The sequence below is a fragment of the Hylobates moloch genome, unplaced genomic scaffold, assembly GCF_009828535.3.
Source record: "Hylobates moloch isolate HMO894 unplaced genomic scaffold, HMol_V3 SCAFFOLD_12, whole genome shotgun sequence".
NCBI classification, from domain to species: domain Eukaryota; kingdom Metazoa; phylum Chordata; class Mammalia; order Primates; family Hylobatidae; genus Hylobates; species Hylobates moloch.
In genome coordinates, this window is record NW_026652287.1 from 4,184,198 (window position 1) to 4,207,207 (window position 23,010).

The window sequence follows — 23,010 nt, forward strand, 5'->3', positions numbered from 1 at the left end:
TACACCTTACACAAAAATTAATTCAAGATGGATTAAAGACTTACATGTTAGACCTAAAAGTATAAAAACCCTAGAAGGAATCCTAGGCAATACCATTCAGGAGATAGGCATGGGCAAGGACTTCACCTCTAAAACACCAAAAGTAATGGCAACAAAAGCCAAAATTGACAAATGGGATCTAATTAAACTAAAGAGCTTCTGCACAGCAAAAGAAACTACCATCAGAGTGAACAGGCAACCTACAAAATGGGACAAAATTTTTGCAACCTACTCATCTGACAAAGAGCTAATATCCAGAATCTACAATGAACTCAAACAAATTTAAAACAACTCCATCAAAAAGTGGGCCAAGGATATGAACAGACACTTCTCAAAAGAAGACATTTATGCAGCCAAAAAACACATGCAAAAATGCTCATCATCACTGGCCATCAGAGAGATGCAAATCAAAACCACAGTGAAATACCATCTCACACCAGTTAGAATGGCCATCATTAAAAAGTCAGGAAACAACAGGTGCTGGAGAGGATGTGGAGAAATAGGAACACTTTTACACTGTTGGTGGGACTGTAAACTAGTTCAACCATCGTGGAAGTCAGTGTGGCGATTCTTCAGGGATCTAGAACTAGAAATACCATTTGACCAAGCCATCCCATTACTGGGTATATACCCAAAGGACTATAAATCATGCTGCTATAAAGACACATGCACACGTATGTTTATTGCGGCACTATTCACAATAGCAAAGACTTGGAACCAACAGAAATGTCCAACAACGATAGACTGGATTAAGAAAATGTGGCACATATACACCATGGAATACTATGCAGCCATAAAAATGATGAGTTCATGTCCTTTGTAGGGACATGGATGAAACTGGAAAACATCATTCTCAGTAAACTCTCGCAAGGACAAAAAACCAAACACCGCATGTTCTCACTCATAGGTGCGAATTGAACAATGAGAACACATGGACGCAGGAAGGGGAACATCACACTCCGGGGACTGTTGTGGGGTGGGGGGAGGGGGGAGAGACAGCATTAGGAGATATACCTAATGCTAAATGACGAGTTAATGGGTGCAGCACACCAACATGGCACATGGATACGTATGTAACAAACCTGCACATTCTGCACATGTACTCTAAAACTTAAAGTGTAATAATAATAATAAGTTAAAAAAAAGATTAGCAAAGGCTGAACAAAGGGTCACGTGTAGAACTTGCACTCCATTCTCATTTGAAAAATGAATGGATGATGACATAAAGCAGGTCCCAGTGTGCATGATGTTTGTAAGAGAGATTGAAATCACCCCAAAGTTATCCCTTGCATCCACCCAGACATGTATTCTCCATTTTTTTCCTCCAAAGTATTTTCTTTCCTCCTCATGTGACAATTACTTAAAATAAATTATAAATTCATTCATAGCTCAATGCTCTCACATGTTTCAAATGATGACATAATTATGAGGCTGTAGAATAAAGGCTGACAGCTTTTAATGTTAGCCTTGGCACCATAATCGTATACCAAACAATAAGGATAATGCATCTTCCTTGGGCTGCATTCATTTAGGCAACATGTATTCACAGAGCAATTTCCATGAGGCAGGAGATGTGCCTGGCACTGGTGATCAACACATAAAACAGATCAGAGTCCCTCACCTCCCGGTGGAGCAGGCAGATGCGGCAGGTCATACATCCACCTCTACATGCTACAGCTCCTTGTTACGTGCCCACTGTGTGCCAGGCATTGTTCTAGAAGCTACTGATAGAGTGTCCGCTGCCCACATGGAGCTGACACCCCACTGGGGAAATTCAGATAACGAATGTACAAATAGACATGCATTTTATTTGGTCATGTTATGCGAGAAAATCAAGCCACTCAGGGCATAGAGTGGGTGGCTGTTATTTTAAATCAGGTGATGGAGGTGCACCTGAGAAGACGTAAGCAGAGACCTGAATAGCAGGAGGAAGAACACAGTTTGGAATGTGGGGAAGAGGCTCCTGGTACAGGAAATAGTAAGTGCAAAGGCCTCAGGGCAGAGTGCATGGGAGGGGCTGCAGAAGGAGGTTAGATCCCAGTGTGCCGCCGTGGACCAGACATTGCACTTTTTTAGAAAGTGCAGTGGGGAGTTTTCAGGGAGGCAAGAGCAGGGAGGAGATGACGGGTTCAAGGCTCTTACTGTGAGGAAGGGGCTGCCAGGGGTCAGCACTTAGCAGGGGAGACCAGTCCAGAGGCAGGTGATACATCCAGGTGTGAGATGATGGGGCTAGGCTGAGACTGGAAGTGGTGAGGTGAGGGGGGACTGCTGCATTCAAGATGCATTTTGAGGGATGGCACAGATGGGCAGGTGCGATACCAGAGTGTGCGGCAGGCCCGGGGAGACCTGGCTGATGCCAGGATTCTGCACCTGCACCTGCACCTGCACCTGCATCCTACATTTCTCCTGCAGCAGCAGCTCCGTGGCCACCTCAAGTTGTGCAGATGCTGGCCGTGAGCTGTCCAGCAGTTTCACAGCCATTTTTGGCCTCCTTTTCATGGCACTGACCAGGACGCAGCACTTTCTGGGCATGGAGGCGTGACTCCTTGGTGGAGGGAGCCGGGACACTGCAGAGCAGAGCTGCAGGGCAGGGGGAGGCATCAGACCTGCAGAACCTGCTGTCTTGGGTTGGAGGAAGCAGAACAGGGGACCCAGGGCTCACAGGGGCTTTCCAAATGATGGTCACAAGATAAATGATCACAAGATAGGGCCTGGGATGCTGGTGCTTGGGGACAGGAATCTTATGTCTGTTATGCTCGTTGCTGTTTCCCTAGACTGGCACCCACCAGTCCCCCAGGGGGTGTCTGGTGGGAGAGTAGGAGGCAAGAGACTCAAGGGTAAAATGAGATAGAGACAAAATCCCAGCTGTCAGGGAGCCAGCATTCCAGACTGGGGCGGCTGGGGGAGGGGGATAAATATATACACAAATGAAAACATAAGGAAGATAATGTCAGATAATGATCAGACAGAACAATAATTTTGTCAAGGCTAAAAATGAGAAAGAGATGAAATTCCAGCTGTCACGGAGCCAACGTTCCAGATTTCACTGGGGAGGGGAGTAAACATACAAACAAATGAAAACATAAGGAAGATAATGTCAGACAATGATCAGACAAAACAATAGTTTTATTGGATATGCCAAAAATAAGATCAGGCAGTGTGCTAGAACGGGGGCAGGGAATGTAGCTGTCAGCACCATCTCGGGGCAGGAGGACCTCCAGGGACGAGGTGGGCACGGAGTCCTGAGTGAAGAGGAGGAGGAGGTGGGGTACCTCTCAGGATGGCACAGTGAGGACAAAGATGCCGGGTGAGGAGAGCTGGCGGCACCTGCAACAAGGCTTGCACACAGTAGGTGCTAACTAGGGAGCGGCCCTTGGTGGCTCCTCCCTTGACTCGGCAGGCTGGGGTGGCGGTGGGGCTGGAATGAGCATTTCCTCCTGTATGCAGCAGGCCTGAGCCATTTCTCTGTGTGGGTCGTGGGCATCTCTAGCTGGCAGGTGAGGTCTGAGAATCTTTTCTCAGAATAAAGTTTTTAAAGGCATGCAGTAAGATATGTGCGCTCACACAGGAAATCAATTGTATTGAAATGCAGTCACTGGCCGGGCACAGTGGCTCACACCTGTAATCCCAGCACTTTGGGAGGCCAAGGCTGGCGGATCACTTGAGGTCAGGAATTTGAGACCAGCCTGGCCAACACGGTGAAACCTCGTCTCTGCTAAAAATACAAAATTAGCTGGATGTAATGGCAAATGGCTGTAATCCCAGCTACTCAGGAGGCTGAGGCACGAGAATCACTTGAACCCAGGAGGTGGAGGTTGCAGTGAGCCGAGATCGCACCACTGCACTCCAGCCTGGGTGACAGAGTGAGACTCCATCTCAAAAACAAAAATAAAAATAAAATAAAATAAAAATAAAAATAAAAATGTTCAGCACAGGCCAGGTGCAGTGGCTCATGCGTATAATCCCAGCATTTTGGGAGGCTGAGGTGGGCAGATCACCTGAGGTCAGAGGTTCGAGACCAGCCTGGTCAACATGGTGAAACCCTGTGTCTCTGCTAAAAACACAAAACATTAGCCGGGCATGGTGATGAGTGCCCATAATCCCAGCTACTTGGGAGGCTGAGGCATGAGAATTGCTTGAACCTGGGAGGCCGAGATTGCAGTGAACCGAGATCGCACCACTGCACTCCAGCCTGGGTAACAGAGCGAGACTGTCTCAAAAAAAAAAAAAAAAAAAAAAAGAAATGCAGTTAGCAAAATTCAAAATAACTTCAGGTACTGTAGTACATGTGTTTCTTTATTACTGAATTAAGTAATAAGATGTAGTGCTTTACTTCAAAGCAGTGAAGAATATAGAAGGTATTTCATGACATCTGTATCAACTGCGTATGATATGACACGGAAATGTGTGAGTTTGGTGGCAGCTGCTAATGATTTTGGGGCTATGACCTGTGTTCACAATGGTTGTGTCCCCCAAATTCATATGCTGAAATGCCAACCCCCAAGGTGATGGGTTAGGAGGTGGGGCCTTTGGGAGGTGATGAGGTCATGCAGGTGAAGTCCTTATGAATGGGATCAGTGTCTGATATGGTTTGGCTGTGTCCCCACCCAAATCTCATCTTGAATTGTAGCTCCCATAATTCGTACATGTTGTGGGAGAGGCCCAGTGGGAGATAATTGAATCACAGGGGCAGTTTCCCCTAGGCTGTTCTCATGGTAATGAATAAGTCTCAGGAGATCTGTTGGTTTTATAAGGGGTTTCCCCTTTCACTTGGTTCGCAATTCTCTTTGCCTGCCGCCATCCATGTAAGATGTGACTTGCTCCTCCTCGCCTTCCACCATGATTGTGAGGCCTACCCAGCCATGTGGAACTGTAAGTCCATTAAACCTCTTTTTCTTCCCATACTTGGGTATGTCTTTATCAGCAGCATGAAAATGGACTAATACAGTGTCCTTATAAAAGAGACCTCAGAGAACTCATTTGCCCTTTCCACCACATGGGGACACAGTGAGAAGCCACTGTCTATGCACCAGGAGGCAGGTCCTCAGCAGACACTGAACCTGCTGATCTTGAACTTCCAGCCCCCAGAACCATGAGCAGTAAATTTCCACTATTTATAAACCATGCAGTTTATGGCATTTTGTGATAGCAGCTCAAATGGACTATGATAGGAAGAAAATGCTAAGTTTCAGTTAGGGGTTAAATGGAAATGCAGGTGTAACTTTCCCATTCAAGTTCAGAGAGCCTTGTGGATTCTCTGGGGGTTTCTCCACCTCAGGACCCCTGCAGGGTGGCTGCAATGCTGCTGCAGCTTTAGGGCACAATCTTCTACTGGCACAAGCATAGGGTCACCCCCCTCCCTTCACTACTTTCTCTCGGGACTGTGTTTCTTACATTCCAGCAGGAGGGCTCATCATTGAGACAGTGAGCTGGCAGGTGGCATCACTCTTCACATGAGGGTGGCACTGGGTTTACAGGGCTCTATGGACAGATTTCACTGAGAATGGTACCTCTCCGACTCAGCAGGATTCTAACCGGCACATGGATGAACATTTCTGTAGTAACAGTCAGGTTTCTAGTGTAAAGTGATTAATGAACTACTGTTTGAATACCCACAAGTAATATATGAATACTTATATTTTTACTGATAAATATAAGTAGAAGTGTAAAATAATAGATTTCCTGAAGATTATAATGCCAAGCAAAGTTTCTGTACATTATTCTCGAGCAGGACCATGATTGGGGGTCTTTTATTTTTTTTGAGATGGAGTCTCACTCTATCACCCAGGTTGGAGTGCAATGGCATGATCTCGGCTCACTGCAACCTCTGCCACCCAGGTTCAAGCAATTCTCCTGCCTCAGCCTCCCAAGTAGCTGGGATTATAGGCCCCCGCCACCATGTCTGGCTAATTTTTGTATTTTTAGTAGGAACGGGTTTCACTATCTTGGCCAGGCTGGTCTTGAACTCCTGACCTTGTGATCCACTCGCCTTGGCCTCCCAAAGTGCTGGGATTACAGGCATGAGCCACCGCACCCGGCCTATTTCTATTTCACAGATGAGAAAACTGAGGCACAGAGAAGTCAAATCACTTGCCCAAGGTCACACAGAAATTAGGAGGAGGCATTGGGACTCACCCCAACTCAGTCAGGCTGAAGCTGAGTGCCCAATTTCTATACTATTCTCTCTTTAGAAAACAATATTAAGTAAACGATAGACTCAGTGGTTTTTGGACATGGCGAAAAGTGAGAAAGGCTGTCGTTAATCAACACCGTGTTGTGGTGATCCCTCCTGGGCCCTCCTCCTACCTTACGCAAACTCCAATTGACCTGGAAGGTGAGGTAGAAGAAAATGCTGACCTAAGTCATTCCCGCTGATTTTTCTGTTCTAGCATCACTCTTTTCACTTTGGGATGATAGATTATTATTATGATTATTGCTTATGTATATATTCTCTGTTTTCATTTCTCAATCATCTCTAATGAAATTATATCATCTTTTTTTTTTTTTTTGAGACAGAATCTTGTTCTGTCTCTCAGGCTGGAGTGCAGTGGGGCAATCTCGGCTCACTGCAACCTCTGCCTCCGGGGTTCAAGCGATTCTCCTGCCTCAGCCTCCCATGTAGCTGGGATTACAGGCGCACGCCATTGCGCCTGGTTAATTTTTTGTATTTTTAGTAGAGATGGGGTTTCACCATGTTGCCCAGGCTGGTTTCGAACTCCTGAGCTCAGGCAATCTGCCTGCCTTGGCCTCCCAAAGTGCTGGGATTACAGGTGTGAGCCACCGCACCCGGCTGAAGTTACATCATCTTATCACCTTTAAAATTAGAACATAGCTTTACTTTTTTTTTTGGCAGCCTACATTTTTTTAATTTTTTATTTATTATATATATATATATATTATTATACTTTAAGTTCTAGGGTACATGTGCACAATGTGCAGGTTTGTTACATATGTATACATGTGCCAGAACACAGCTTTACTTTCTAAGTAAAGCAAGTCCCATAATGAAAGCTTAAACTTGGAAAGGCCTGTGCTAGCCCTCAGTCCCCCGCTTTCCTTTTACTGGTGGGGAAACCAAAGTTCAGATAATGATGATGCTACAAAGGACAGCAATGATTCCTCAAATTTTTTGAGTGTTGACTCTGGCAGGCAGTGGGTATGGCATCATTTATTGGAGAATTAATCAGTGACCCTGCAAACATCGCTACCAAGGCAGAACAGCTTCGTATGCATCAGAGATTTACTTTTTAGGCAAAAATCTGGGCCAGTTAGTTGGAGGGGAGGGACATTTTTAAACCTAATCCCAAAGCAAATCTCCAGCTGTGACAAGAAAATACTTATTCTATCCATATAGTTATCTTTCAACTGAGCAAATATTTTTCAATTGCCCTAGAGCATCCAACCCATCCTTAAAATTCTCTTAGAGAGTTACAAATAGAAACATTTTGAAGTTGGAATAGGAAAGTGGAGATCAGGACAGGATGTTTTTGAAAAACAGTAAAACATTATTTTTCCATCGTCTCCTTAAAAGCAATATTCTCCAATCCCCGTCAAAGGAGATCTCCCCCGCGTCCTATGACATGCCTGCCTTGGCCCTTCTCGAACACAGAAGATATTGCTAACACACTTCCCCAAGGACCCCAGAGCAGAGTGAAGCCAACCAACACCTGCAGATTGACGTGCAGATCCGGTAGCATCTCTGCAGTGCCATGGGCCTGTTCATGCACATCCAGGTCTCTGAATTTAACAAGGGCAGAGGATGCAGGAAAACAACCATAGGATGACCCCGGGTGGGAAAATCCAGCGACAACCACTGGAGTCAGGATACCCCAACAGGATGTCTTAACTGCTCCCTTCCATTTTGACTGTCTATGAAGAGAAGAAAGGCCACCCTGGGAATGTTTCCTGGATATATATATATATATGGAGAGAGAGAGAGAGAGAGAGAGAGAGAGAGAGAGAAAGTCTCACTCTGTCACCCAGGCTAGAGTGCAGTGGTACCATCTTGGCTCAGTGCAACCTCCGCCTCCCAAGTTCAAGTGATTCTCCTGCCTCAGCCTCCCGAGTAGCTGGGACTACAGGCACCTGTTGCCATGCCTGGCTAATTTTTGTATTTTTAGTAGAGATGGGGTTTCACCACGTTGGCCAGGCTGGTCTTGAACTCCTGACCTCAGGTGATTTGCCCCCCTCAGCTTCCCAAAGTGCTGGGATTATAGGCGTAAGCCACCATGCCCAGCCCATATATATATATATATTTTGAGGATAATGGTGTGTTCTCAGAAAAAGAGAGTCTAGAGGGAGCATGCAGCATTTAGCTCTCAGGTGTCACTCAGGGTCCTGGCTGGAACAGACAGCCCGCTCAGGGTGGTTTAACTGGAGGGAGTGTTGCAAAGGCTGAGCCATCGAGCTGTGGGCATAACAGAGGGGAATAGCCAGGGATGGTGCAACACCCCACGCTAGTCCCAGCTGGGAGCTGTTTCTACCCCAAGGTCTAGGGGCAGGGCAAGGCAGTTGAGATGCTGGAGCCCAGAGAGAGGAGAACCACAGAAAACAGACTTCCCAGTGGGACAGGTATGTGGGCATGGAGGACCACACCCCCGCAGGACACACATCAGGCTGGGGAGATGAGGATGCACTGTGTCCCAGGGCTCCCGAGACAGTACCATGGATGGGGGCTGAAACAACAGACACTGATTCTCTCACAGCTCCTCAGGCTGAAAGTCCGAAATCAAGGTGTCAGCTGCAACAAAATCCCTCTGAAGGCTCTAGAGAGAACTGTCCTTGCCTCGCTCCTAGGCTTGGCATGTTGCCAGCTAGTCTTTGCTGCCCTTGGCTATGGGGTGCTATTGGAAGCTCCAGTCTTTGTCGCCATCCTCACATGGCCTTCTTGCATCCTCCACGTTCAAATCTCTGTCCCTGTAAGTACACCGATCATTGCATTTGGACTCCACTCGAATCCAGCATGATCTCCTCTCAACTTCGGTACATCCGCAAAGACCTTACTTCCAAATAAGGTCACATTCACTGGCTCCAGGAGTTAGGACTCCAACCTACTTTCTTGGGAGGGTGGGCATAATTCAACCCATTCCCTCCAGTTCTCTCTGGTGCCTCCCACTGGTTAAAGCCTTCCAGAAACCAGAGGGCAAGGGAGCCTAGGGGCTGTAGTTCACATGGGCCAGCCCCCAGGGCCCAGAGCAGAGCCCAGAAGGGTCTGGAAGGGCAAACCAGTCACAGGAGAAGGCCCCGCTGCCATCTCCTTCTTCATCATCCTTTCTAGTGGCGTGCTTCATCCACGGGCTCCAAGGATCTCTCAAGCCCTAATGAATCTCCATGACACCCCAGAGAGGTGAGAATTAGATCATCATTTTGCAGATGCAAGAATAAGTAGCAATCTCTCCTTTGAACAGCCCTACTGATTGCCACTTTATTTTTAATTTGATTTTATGCAGAGAGATAGGAACATGTTCTAGGAATTTTGAAAGCTCTGTTTAAGAAAAAAAAAAAAAAAACCCAAGTTACCCTCATGTTTTAGGGGTCAAGGAAAACGATTTCATAATGAGTTTGCAAAGGATGAAAAATGGCAATGATTTGAAACTTTGCAAAATTCCAGGTAAATCTCACCACTTTTCAGGAAATTTAATTTCAGACTAAATATGGCAGTCCCGGGGGCAAAGAACTTCTTCCTACACCTGCCAGAATTAGTGGTTACTGCCTTCTCTAGAGTTTTGTGCCTAAAATTTAGTTTTTTTTTTATTATTATTACAAATAAGCAGTAGGAAGACAGTCCATGACACTAACAAAGCTACAAATCAGTTAGACCCCATCCTCTTACTCTCCTTGATTTGTCTGACAGCAGCGTCTGATCACTATCTGGACCTCACCTTAGGAAGTACCTACCTGTTTGCTGTCTGTCGCTCCACTAGAGTATACCTGCAGGAAGGCAAACTTTGTCTGTTGACTGCTGTCCTCTGAGGATCTGCAGCAATGAATACCTGCAGAGCTTAGTGTGAGGTTGAATGTATTCTGCTGTTTGTTTATTCCCTTTTTTTTTGAGACAGGGTCTCATTCTGTTGCCCAGGCTGGGAATGCAGTGGCACCATCATGGCTCACTGCAGCCTCCAACTCCTGGCCTTAAGCAATCCTCCCACCTCAGCCTCCCCAGGAGCTGGGACTACAGGTGTGTGCCACCGCACCTGGCTACTTTTGGTATTTTTTTGTAGAAATGAGGTCTCACTACGTTGCCCAAGCTGGTCTTGAACTCTTGGACTCAAGCAATCCTCCTGCACTGGCCTCCCAAAGTCCTGGGATTATAGGTGTGAGCCATCGTGCCTGGCCTTGTCCATTTATTCTTAAAAAGAGACCACCACCTCAGGCACTCACATACAGAAACTATCACCTGGAAATCTGTGCATGGTCTCTGCTCATGTGGTCTCAACTTGGGATACAAACCCTTTTTTCTTACACTGAAGAAGAACTGAACTGCCAACATTTTTGTTGTCCCAAATGCTCCTTCCTCTGTAGTTCTGAAAGCTTTATGTAAGAAAGTAGCCTTGGACCTCCCATTCAGATACCTCTCTCACCCCATCCCCCAAGCCTAACACTGGCACAGTGGGGACAGCGCAGGGAGGAGGGGATTAGGGAGAGGTGGGTGCTGCAGGAGGGCCGTGGAGCTAAGACTTGGAGCTTTCCTGCCCTCACAAGGCAAGAGTCTCATTGCCAAGAAGACTGGAGGCAGGATGAGCAAAACGGTGGCCTTGGGAATCCGTGCTCTCCCAATAAAACAGTGCCCAGGGACCAGCAAGGGAGATTCAGGTGGCTTCCGCCTGCAGGGGCTGCTGTGGGGAGAGTCGAGAGCACTTCTCCCTGCTTTTCCCATTGCACTTACTCAGGGGGGTCAGAGGCAGTAGGTGACGGGGGAATGCTGTGGCTGAATCCTCCCATCCATGGCTCTCTCCTTGGATTTAAAAAGGAGCTTCAGAAGGCTTGATTTTAAGGCGAGAACTTCCCCAGTGAGGCAGATTTTCCATCTGTTAATCCCCTATTTCACCTTTCTGAAGTTTGTTTTCTTTAAAACGATCAACAAATTGGAAGGTATGCTTAATTGGTTCAAAGATCTAACCAGCTGTCTCACTGGCTGCTAACAGACAACACAGGATTTGCTTTTTGTTTAGTAATTTTTTTTAAATTTCTCATCTTCTAGTCAAAGCTGCAGTTTTATTAGCTAGTTACTTCCAATAAAAGTTTATTTTTTGCCCGGTTATAAATGACCTAAAGCTTATTCTGAACCAAAACTTTGAACATACAGAAAATAGGAGAATAGAAGTTCCTCTAAATTGTCTCATCTATTTTCTAATTTTCCATGTTGCTTTGCATAGCTGAGGTCAAGTTGTACATCCCAGGGGATGCAAAACGATGATACTGCATGTATTAGTCTGTTTTCACGATGCTGATAAAGACATACCTGAGACTGGGTAATTTATAAAGGAAAATAGGTAATGGACTCACCGTTCCGTATGTCTGGGATGGTCTCATAATCATGGCAGAAGGCAAAAAGCATGTCTTACATGGCGACAGGAAGACAGAGTAAGAGCCAAGTGAAAGAGGAAACTCTCTTTTATAAAAAGCACTAGATCTTTTGAGACTTACATTCACGAGAACAGTATGGTGAAAACCGCCTTCGTGATTCAATATTCTCCCATCGAGTCCCTCCCACAACATGTGGGAATTATGGGAGCTACAATTCAAGATGAGATTTGGGTGGGGACACAACCAAACCATATCACTGTACGAGCACCCAAATCCAGCATTCAGAGCCCAGAGCTCTGTGCTGGTGCTGCAAAGATGTTTGTTAATCAACAAACTTTTGAATAAAGCTCGTTTGAATTCACATGCATTTACTTGCAAACAAAAGGATGCTGACAAGAGTACAAACATTAGTAGTTACCTCACTTTACCTTAAAGGCATTATGAAAACACAACAACCTCAAGAATAACAATACATCCATCCAAGGAAGACCTGTGCTCCCCTGAAAAGGACCATTATAGTATCTCACACTCTTAAGATGGCTTTTCCTTTTCAAAGTATTTGAATGTCTTATCCTTCCGAAATAGGTAAGATTGAAACCGAGCACTTGTAATCCAGAGCTGATGGTTGGTGTGTGCTCTAGGACACAGGTCTGCACATTTTCTCTCTAAAGGGCCAGATAGTAAATATTTTAGAGTTTATGAGCCAAGAGGCAGAACTGAGCATATGAAGTAGCTAGACAGGATCATTTAAAAACGTAGATATTTAAAAATGTTAGAACCATTCTTAACTTGCGTGGTGTACAAAACTGGGCAGCAGATTGGATGTGGCCCATGGGTTGTTGTTTGTTGACCCCTGTTCTAGGACATAAAAAGTCAAAAGGAATCATTCTCTAACTTCAAAGTGTTTACAGATCTTTGTGGTAGATGATGCCTTCTGGGGTGGACATCTGCTGTTTTGTCTGACCAGCATCTGTTCCCTGTTTCAGTGAAAGCCAAATTTTTCCATGATGCACAGGCTCTTAGTCTCATTCCACACTTGCCCCACCTGAGGCTACACCTGCCCCACCTGATTCCACACCTGCCCCACCTGATTTCACACCTGCGCCATCTGATTCCACACCTGCCCCACCGGACTCTACATCTGCCCCACTTGATTTCACACCTGCCTCACCTGATGCTACACCTCTCCCACCTGCTGCTACACCTCCTTCACCTGATTCCACACCTGTCCCACCTGAGGCTACACCTGCCATACCTGATTTCACACCTGCCCCATCTGATTCCACACCTGCCCCACCTGATGCCATGCCTCCCTCACCTGATTCTATACTTGCTTCACCTGATCCACACCTTCTCCACCTGATGCCACACCTGCCCACTTGGTTTCACACCTGCATCACCTGATGCTACACCTGTCCCACCTGCTGCTACACCTCCTTCACCTGATTCCACACCTGCCCCACCTGACTCTACACCTGCCCCACCTGACTCTACACCTGCCCCACTTGATTTCACACCTGCTTCACCTGATGCTACACACCTGTCCCACCTGCTGCTACACCTCCTTCACCTGATTCCACACCTGCCCCAGGGTGATACATTCCCCAGGCCTGGCCAATGAGAGCAACACATCCTTTTGATTTCAGTGATTGGCTTCAAGTTGGGCTCATGACCCAAGCCAATCAGTTTCAATCAGTCCCTGTCCCAAAGGATTTGCTGGAGTGACTGGCAATGAAGTTTCCACTCATTTCTATATGGACATGATGCTGTGAAGAAGCCAGCATGGCATTGCCGGGGCCACCTTGTGACTAACAAAGAGGAAGGAGAGCTGAGAAACGAAGAGAAGCCACCACCCATACCACATCATTTGCACACGTGGGCCCCTCACACTCCAAGTGTGGTCTGCAGACCAGCCGCGCTGACATGGCTGAGGAGCTTTGAAAAATAAGTACCCAACCCAGACCTCCTAAGTGAGGATGGGCATCTACTCAAAATGTTCATGTGATCTGCATGCCCACTAATGTCTGAGAAACACTTTTCTAGACTTTTAAACTTACATAAGCCGAGTTTAAGTTGGGTTGTGTTTGTAGCCTTTATAACTCAAAGAATCCTGAATAATCCATTTCTTATAATCCTTATTAATCCATTTCTCATAACATGGTTCACACAAGTAGCATGTTTGCTTACACGTTCTCATCAGTGCACACGACTAACAGTAATCTAAGAGTGGCCACATTGTGAGGCAGATAGAGGGTGCTGCACTACTCAAGCCCAATGTCACTCATCTACTTTCTACATTTCAGGTTGACCTCGCTGCCCAATGACAGCCTCTGAGAGTCCAATGCCAAGTGAGCTCCATCATCCTAAGGAAAGAGGAGATGAAGGGGTGTCTATCTCAAGCACGGAGTGGGGAGCAAGAAGGAGCCGAGTTTGCAGAAAGATGGCAAAGCTGACCATCCTTTTAGCTCAGGGGTTTCCAACCCTGGCTGCACGCTGAAATCACCTGGGGAGCTTCTCAAAATCACAGGTGCTCACTTCCACCTCCAGAAATGATTGTGACTTGCTGGCCTAAACTTTATGACTAAAGTTGAGAAAGGCCAGGCTAATGAAAAGTAATAACTTCCAGGGTGGGGAAAGAGGAGAAACTTTAAAAGTAAACACTCCATAAAACCATTGTGGCAAACATCCCATGACAGATAGGAAGGACACAGGATGCAATCAGGTGGCTGAATGCAGGAGCATCCAAGGTAACTCAGGACTCACCATAGCCAAGGGAACGATGCCCACCAGGTCCTTCTGGCTGACAAAGATCTCGGACACGGCGATGTCTGTGGTCCCCTTCCGTGGGTACTCCACCTGCCATGTGATGGGCTGAGTCCCTGAAAGGCTGCTGAAACTGGCTATTTCAAAGTTCATCTGCACAACCTCATTGAATAAACTGCTGCTCCTGGAAGAGAGAAAAGAAAATGGCTTTAAGCCAACTTTGTTCAAAGGACCCTTCCCTCCTCATAATAGCACCCAGAAGATAAAGAAAAAGAAACACATCTCAGGGATGGCTCTAGGGTTTTGGTAGGGGTGCCTGGGGCATGGAACCACCTACAAGGTAAGGACTGGCATCTGGGACAGAGAAGCACCCACAAGTTAAGGATATGGGCCAAGAATATTCAACAATGAGCAGTAACCTGTGTCTGTGTTGATGAGGCCTTGGAATGATTATTACCAGCTCTGCAGATGACGAGCTAAACTAGTTTAGCTCACACCTGCAGTATGCACCTGAATGGCCTCTGTTCAGTTCTGTAGGTGTGGCAGATGCTATAGGCTGGGGTCCCCATCCCCCGGGCCATGAACCGGTACCAGTCCATGGCCTGTTAGGAATAGGGCTGCACAGCAAGAGGTGAGTGGTGAGTAAGCGAGCAAAGCTTCACCTCTATTTACAGCTACTCCCCATAGCTCACATTATCACCTGAGCTCCACCTCCTGTCAGGTCAGTGGCAGCATTAGATTCTCACAGGAGTGTGAACCGTATTGTGAACTGCACATGTGAGGGATCTAGGCTGTGTGCTCCTTATGAAAATCTAATGCCTGATGAGCTGTCACTGTCTCCCATCACTCCCAGATGGGACAGTCTAGTTGCAGGAAAACAAACTCAGGGCTCCCACTGATTGTACATTATGGTGACTTATGTAATTAGTTCATTGTTATTCAATATTCATTATTCATTATCATTACAATGTAATAATAATAGAAATAAAGTACAAAATAAACGTAATGTACTTGAATCATCTCAAAACCATCCTTCCCCCACCACCCCCATCTGTGGAAAAATTGTCTTCCATGAAACCGGTCCCTGGTGCCAAAAAGATCAGGGACCACTGCTGCAGGCCACTCACTCAATAGCACCTTCAACCCCTTCTGCTTGTCCTCCTCTGCTGTAGGGGCTGAGAGGCCTAAACTACATTCTCAGAACCCCTTGCTGCTAGATGCAGGATTGAAGCAGAGTTTGCTCCAGTCAGACCCACTCATTTGGGATGCAGAGGAAGAAATGGGTTCTAGAGCAGCAGCCAGGAAGGGAGTTGGGGTTTTCTGGTGAGCACAGTGGCCCTGGTTCTCCTGGGGCAGCTGTGGGGTGCCCCTGGCATCCAGGCCCTCACATCATCATGCCAAGGGGTGACAGGGGTGTTTCCACCACAACAGTCCACTGCAGAGGTTGGACCTTTTTCATCTGTGTTATCGCTGGCTGCCCTGTCCCTAGCTGTATAGTAAATACATTCAATTCAGTGGTTCTCCTAGAGATTATGTGAATTGTCTAATATCCTTTAATGACATCTCTTCTGCTTAGAGGGGCTACTTAGCTAAAGGGACTCTTTGTCTGCAACTAAGAATTCTGACCAATTCCATGCATTTGAGATATATGTATCTTGGAAACTAATGTTGGTCCAAACTTTTTCATTTTTTAGATGATAAAATTAAAGCCAATAAAGGAAAGATGGCTCGCCCACAACCATATAGCTGGCTAGTGCAGAGTCAACATAAAATGCAGCATCTCCTGTTTCCCAGTCCGATGCTCTTTATAGATCCACGCCTAAGACAGCCGGTGGTCAAATATGACATCACAAGGCTCCAACAGTTTTTTTTTTATTTGTTTGTTTGTTTCCTTAGGGCAGGAGACAGCAAACTGTGTCCTGTGAACCCAATGCAGCCAGCTGCCTATTTTGTGAGTACCATTTTACTGGAGCACAGCCTTGCCTATTTGTTTACATTTTTCTATAGTTGCTTTCGTGTCACAAGAACATGGTTGAGTAATTGCATCAGTCAATGTAGAGCCTGCAAAACCTAAAATATTTCTTATCCAAATCCTTACAGAAAACTTTTGCCAGTATTGGCTAGAGAAGTTCAGAGAAGGGGAAGTTGGCCGAGCTTTGTAGAGCTGTTGAGTCAATAGAACTGCTATTGGTGGAAACAAGAAGGAAGGGCATGGCAGGCATCACGCCGGGTTTGTAGGGGGGCCAGGGTTCTGGTGAGCCTTGGCATCCAGCCTGAGGTATCTCCAGTGCCCTCTGTCGATATGCTAAGGATGGCACTAAGTGGTGGGTCTGTGGTCAGCAAGACCTCGGGCTGCCATCCCCTGGAAGGCGACATGTTTGCAGATGAATTAAAGGAGATTTTCCATGGCATAGAAACACCAAATATGCTTAAAAACTGCATCTCAAGCCTGTGCCAACACAAAGAGTAGCAGTGAAACACTTTCCTTTGCTGGGGCACTAATATCGAGTGCACCGTTCAATCTTCAGGGCTTGATTGACAGCCAGAGCGCTAACTTCACCCTTAGTCCTGCTCAGTGGCTGGGGAAGGAGGTAATGGGAAGGTTACTGCACCAAACCAGCACTGGGTTTCGTGAATCTTCCTTAAGTTCACAGGGCCGCGAACAGTGCCCAGAGAATCATGATTTATGAGATGCTAGAGAATCCTCTGGGAGGGAAAAGAAATCCAAGGTCTTGACCATCAAGCTAGAGGCTGCAAATCTCAATCATGAATTCCTGGTCTTTAAAAATGAGGGAGAGACGTCTTGAGTCTAGAGTGTTTCCAAACTAAGAGATGTGTTCTTGGTCCAGCAGCTGAGGCCCACAGGGGTCTAAGTGTGCACAACTCAACATTCAGGAGATCCTCTCTCACTGCTGGCCTGCAGACAGTCTTGCATTCCAGGGAGTTGAATCTCATCTTCTTAGCAAACACGCCTAGACCTGCTTCTCCTTATCTGCCACTGGGTACTGGCACTGGTGCTGTCCAGGAGCTGCATGGCTACTTGACTGACTCTACTCAGCAAATAATTCAGTTCCCTTAGTATTGGATGTGACAACCATCCAAATGTCCAAAGACCCCCTTTCAGTCCCAAACGGATGCCTGTACTGGCACAGCAGCACAGAGGTTGCAATGAGCTTTCAGCCTGCACCTCTCTTCACTCTCTTACAAAGTTCTGTGAGCACTGCAACCACTCACATCATCTCTCCGAGACTCAGAGGCACCATCTAGAAGATTGAAATAATGACATTCCCGTTGTGCGGGGAGGAAAGAGGCATGAAAAAGAAGCCAGCACAACTTCTCATGCTCCAGCGGCAGCATCCTGCACTGCAATTATGCTAACGAAGGGCATTAAGAAAGGCACAGTCATGGACAAGGGAAAAGAGAAGGAGTATTTTTCCTTTTGGCTTGAAAGACATTGTTACGTGATTTTTGTGAGCAGTGAGGTGACCTCCTGAAAGCGTTTTGTCGTAGTTGGCATAAGAATAAAAATAACACGTGACTGTTAACAATATACTCACTATGTGCCAGGCACTGGACCAGGTTCCATGCAAACCTTATTCCAAATCCCAATACAAACTCCGAGGTGGTGATTAAGGTTCTCATTTTGCACCAGTGTCAGAGCAGACACTTTTGAACCTCTGCAGCCAGAAAGTGTGTTTGCATCAACCTGCTCTTCAACCACAGATAGAAGAGAGCAACTCAGCAGGATCCCGTTTGAAACATGCTGCAGCTCCCCACTCAGATGCCCATCACTTGTGAGCCAACTCAACCTAATCTTGGTCTCAGAACGGAAAAAAAAATACAAGTTTCACAACTGGATGAAAACTCCAGCTTTCTGGCAGCTGCGCAGAATTCTAGGTCAGGGTGACATCAGGGCAGCTCTCTGGTGCACTGGGGGCAGGGGCCTGGCTGGAACACCGACATCTGTCTTTCGGGGAGTTGGAGATCTCAGACAAAAGGAAGAAGAGGTAGTTCTGTGTCCACCGGGACCCTGGGAATGTGTGTGATAGAGCAAAGGTCAGACCAAACTGACCCAACAGAGAAATGAGCCCCCGGGAGGCCTCAGGATTCAACATTCTGACACAAGACAAAGAATTCCTCTGGGAAGATGCAGAACCAATGCCCTTGTCGCTTTATTTTTGTGCATTCATATTCTTTCCTACCCCTTCTCCACCCCCACACAGTCTTTGTCTTCTTTGTCTCTAAAAAATGCATAGTATGATGTATCTAAGTTAAAGAAAATGCAACCCTATTTTGAAACTTGACCCTTCTGTGGAGATGAGTGACTGGGCGATTTGGTGTCGCTGGTTCCGCTCTGTTCATTTTAAGGGAGGGTCTCCACTCTGTCCTTGCTGACTGATGGGATGGCTGGCCAGTGGTACTGGACAGCAGAAGAGTTTCCTAGAAAAGCTGGGAATCTAGGCTTTCTTTTTCTCTAAAATCTCTGGATTTTAAATTATAAGAACCTTCACTTTTTAGCTAAGGCATAGCTCAGACAACATCTCTGCTGATTCTCAGTTTCCTGTCTCTGGCTTAGAAGGTTTCCCTCCAGTACCTACATATTCTGGCAAAAGCATTTTATGGTTTGCTGTGACCTGAGGTGGAAGATATCTTCCCAGAAATGATGCATGTGGTGATTCTCCAACTGCAGTGCCCAGGATCCTTGGTGCTCCAAGGGGTGAGACAGCAGTCCCTAACCCCGCTCCTGCCCCTGACATATTCCTGTTGCAGTGAGAGTACCTCCAATCGGATGTGTTGTCCACATTAGGCCTCCAACAAGCCTTTCATTCAAATAATGAAAGAGAAAAGAAGAAACGAAACAATAAATGAAATGAATAAGAGAGGAGAGGAGAGAAGGAAGGAAAAAAGTGAGAGAGGGAGAGAGGAAGAAAGTTAGCAGTTTGAACCAAGACGAAAAGCCATGGCCCTTTAAGCGGAGCACACACGTTGTCAGGATTCATGCCGTGGGCTTCAAATGAACTTCCTGACTCACAGCCTGGCTTCCCAGGTACCGGCTGGATGACTGAACAACTCCGCCTCATTTTCTCTATTTGCAAAATGGGGAGGTTAATCCCTGTCATTTCGGAGTTGACATGAATGAATAAGTCAAAGTGCTTAGAACGGAACTTGATGCCAGCAAGCATCAATAAATGGAAGCTGTTTCTTGGTTTTAGCAGGACTTGACATCGCATTCAGGCTCAGTGGCTTTAGGGTTGGCTGCCTAAAGCCACCATTCAGACGCACGCTTGAAGGCTGGTCCGGGAGCTTCCTGAGAACGAACCACAGTGGAGGGGCAGGCTCTCAACCATTCACTGTGAACTGGGACTCATTACGATTTGTATACAGTGCATTTCCTGAGTGCCTGCCTCTGCAGACACAATGCCATAATGCACACTGTACTGGCAGATAGAGACTAAAAAAATAAGAAATCTTTTCTTCTTTCAATTCTTCTGTGGTCAGTGCCTTTCCGCTGACTCTCATCAGACTGAAATATTTGCTAAGCTTTGCCTTGAAGGGACCAAGAGTCTTTCACATCAGCTCATATGGGGCTTGCGACGTTGCTGGAGTAATAAAGGGAGGAATTTAAACACTTAAGTGACTCCAGAGAGCACCCAAGAACTATCACTCGGTAAATCAATAGCGTAGATTTCTTGCGGTAACTCTCGAACTAAATTTTCAAAATTGGCTTAAAAAGCTCTTACTCAAAAGCAAATAAATTCTCCCAACAGTCACAATACAGTTTGGACCACTGGAAACCTAATTTACCAAACCTCGTAGCCGTCAGACTCTATTTGGTAAGAAAATTGAGTCTGGGGGTGAGTTAAAAGCCAAAAGGGCTTTACCTCCCTACTACAGGGAGTCAGGGATTTTAGCTCCAAAGTTGGTTGACAGCTTAGTGCCCGCAGGAAGAAAAGGGACTAAGCAAATAAAGAAAACCAACCTTCTCCTAGGGAAGCCGCTTCAGGAGAAGAGAAGCACTCGATCCAGGCTTTGCTTTATTCATTCTACCTCATGAGTATTTCATGAAGGCGAGGACACGTGCTTCCTCACTGGGAAGGGCTTTCTTAGAAAGTCCCATTGACCCTAATGTCAATACTCACATCTGAGGGCTTTCTGGGATCTCTCCATGGTGCCGAGGCACGTCCCTTGCTGGCACAAATTGCAAGCAACAGAAAACACCCTGCATTGATTGACAAGGAAAAGAGAATGGAACAAATGCCTCAAAATTACCAGGCTGACAGGAGAAATAGGCATGAGGCCTAGGTGGGAGCAAAGGAAGGCTACAAAGCTAGAACTTCAGAAGCCAGTTCTAGAGAGGACAGTGCTGCTGATGTCAAAACTTTCTCCTGTTCTTGAGTCTTTGCCTTAAGGATCCCTCATTGAAAGGTCTGAGTAAGGAGCTCTGATTGGCTGAGCTAAGCTAACACACCCAGATCCAATACGCCAGGGGAATGAGACAGAATCTGGCCTTTTACAGAGGGAGTCCCCCCTTCATCCATGCTCTCTGTACCTAGTTCAGGGTGTGCGATAACAGAGACAGGCAGCAGGGAGGAGCAAAGAGTATGAAGGTCACCCTATTTCCAAGCACCGTTGAATTACATTATGAGTTCAAATTTGAAAAACCAAACAGGCTGTGCACGGTGGCTCATGCCTGTAATCCCAGCACTTTGTGAGGCCAAGGCAGGTGGATCACTTGAGCTCAGGAGTTTGAGACCAGCCTGGGCAGTTTGGCAAAACCCTGTCTCCACAAACAAACAAACAAAACAAAAACAAAAATTAAAAATTAGCCAGGGTGGTGGTGCAGTCTGTGGTGGCAGCTACTTGGGAGGCTGAGGTGGGAGGATCCCTCGAGCTGGGGGAGGTGGAGGTTACAGTGTTGCAGGGAGGCGGGGGTTACAGTGTTGCAGGGAGGTGGCGGTTACAGGGTTGCAGGGAGGCGGGGGTTACAGGGTTGCAGGGAGGCGGGGGTTACAGGGTTGCAGGGAGGTGGGGGTTACAGTGCAGGGAGGCAGAGGTTACAGTGTTGCAGTGAGCTGAGATCTGGCCACTGCACTGCAGCCTGTATGACAGTGAGACCTTGTCTAAAAATTAAAAAATAAAAAACCCAAACAAGCCACATTTCACTTCTCTCTACCCCGTTCTCCAAAGCCTAAAAATTTACAGAAGCAGATAATGCATGGAAAGATGAAAAAAGAAAGAGTATTGCAAACCATATCAATGCCAGTGAAACTGCTGAAAAGATCTGCAATCCTTATGGAAGAAACCTGAGCCTCCCCATCCTCTAAATCGGGGGCTCTCCATTCTGGCTGCATATTATAATTACGTGGGGAAATTAAAAGAAAAACTGTCAATAGCTGTGTCTACCCTACACTAACAGAATCAGAATCTTGAGAAGCGACACTCAGACGTTAGTATTTTTTAAATTTAAGTGATTTTAATGTGTTGTCAATGTTGAGAATTACTGCTGTACACAGAAGTGTTTTCTGTCTGTGATTAACAAGCTTTTCACCTTCTTTTTTTCTTTTATTTCCTAATTTCTATGCACAGATATGGTTGGGTAGATCTTACAACTCTGGGTTTTGAAATGAACACATTTGGGTTTGAATTCTGACTTCACTATTTAGCAGAGGGGTAACTTGGGCAAATTACTTAACCCACTACTTCTCAACTGTGGTGACACACAGATAATTCTGATGCCTGGGTCCCATCTCAGAGATCTTGCTTTCATTGGTGTGAAGTGGGTCCTGGCTGTTGGGAGTCTTAAGAGATCCCCAGGAGATTCTAATATGCAGGGATGTTTAAGAGCCTTTAACTTCACCTCTAGAAGAATCAGTTTTTGACCTGTAGTACGCCAACCCTTGTGAGGCTGTTTGTCGCAAGGATAAATGGCACAGCACATGTGTAGAGCTTAATGCATATGGTAGCGACTACCCACCCAGTGGAAGCTCTTAGCATTCTACAATTGTTTCTCCTGTTTAATAACCCAGAAAGACTTCAATGCATTTATCTTTCTAAGGCCATGTATCCTAAGGTTTGCTGAAGGTACCAGGTGAGTGATGAGACTTTATCCAAGCTCCCCAGGTCCTGATCTAAGTGATCTTTCCAGAATGACATTTGCATCCCTTCCTTCCCCTAAATATAGCTAAACCTGGCCCTGTTATTTATTTTCCTTGCTGCAGCATAGAGGGAGAGTGTGACCACAAGCTTTGGAGTCAATGCCCTGGGTATGAATCTCACACTTAATTATTTACTAGCCTTGAGACAATACTTCTGTGATTCATGCTCTCAAAACCACAGTTTCCTCATCTGTGCAATGGGATACACAGTCTAGCCTTGCAGGGTGCTATGCATACTTAGAGAGAGAGAGAGAGAGAAATGTGCATACCTAACAGGCCCCAGGAGTCGGGCACATAGGTGATGCTCCACAAATGGTAGCTCTTACTATGACATCAGCCGTCGTGCGAGGAGTAAACGCAGCTAAAATTTCCAGGAGTCATTCTTGAACGCTCTCTTTCTTTCACATCCCACACCGAGTCCATCAGGACTATCTTAAAATCACATCCTGAACCTGAGCACTTCCCACCACCTTCGTTACGACTGCTCCAGCCCAAGCAACGATCATCTCTTACCTGGCTCACTTCA

General features: G+C 46.3%; 1 protein-coding gene across 2 annotated transcripts in view; it reads right to left on the minus strand.

Annotated features, from left to right (window-relative positions):
* Positions 1-23,010, minus strand: part of TMEM132C (transmembrane protein 132C) — a 447,107-nt gene that overhangs the window by 81,241 nt on the left and 342,856 nt on the right. For both annotated transcript variants that reach the window (XM_032168291.2, XM_058425648.1), the window contains exon 4: positions 14,329-14,512. In XM_032168291.2, coding sequence (XP_032024182.1) covers positions 14,329-14,512 — 184 coding nt within the window. The remainder of the gene's footprint in view (positions 1-14,328; positions 14,513-23,010) is intronic.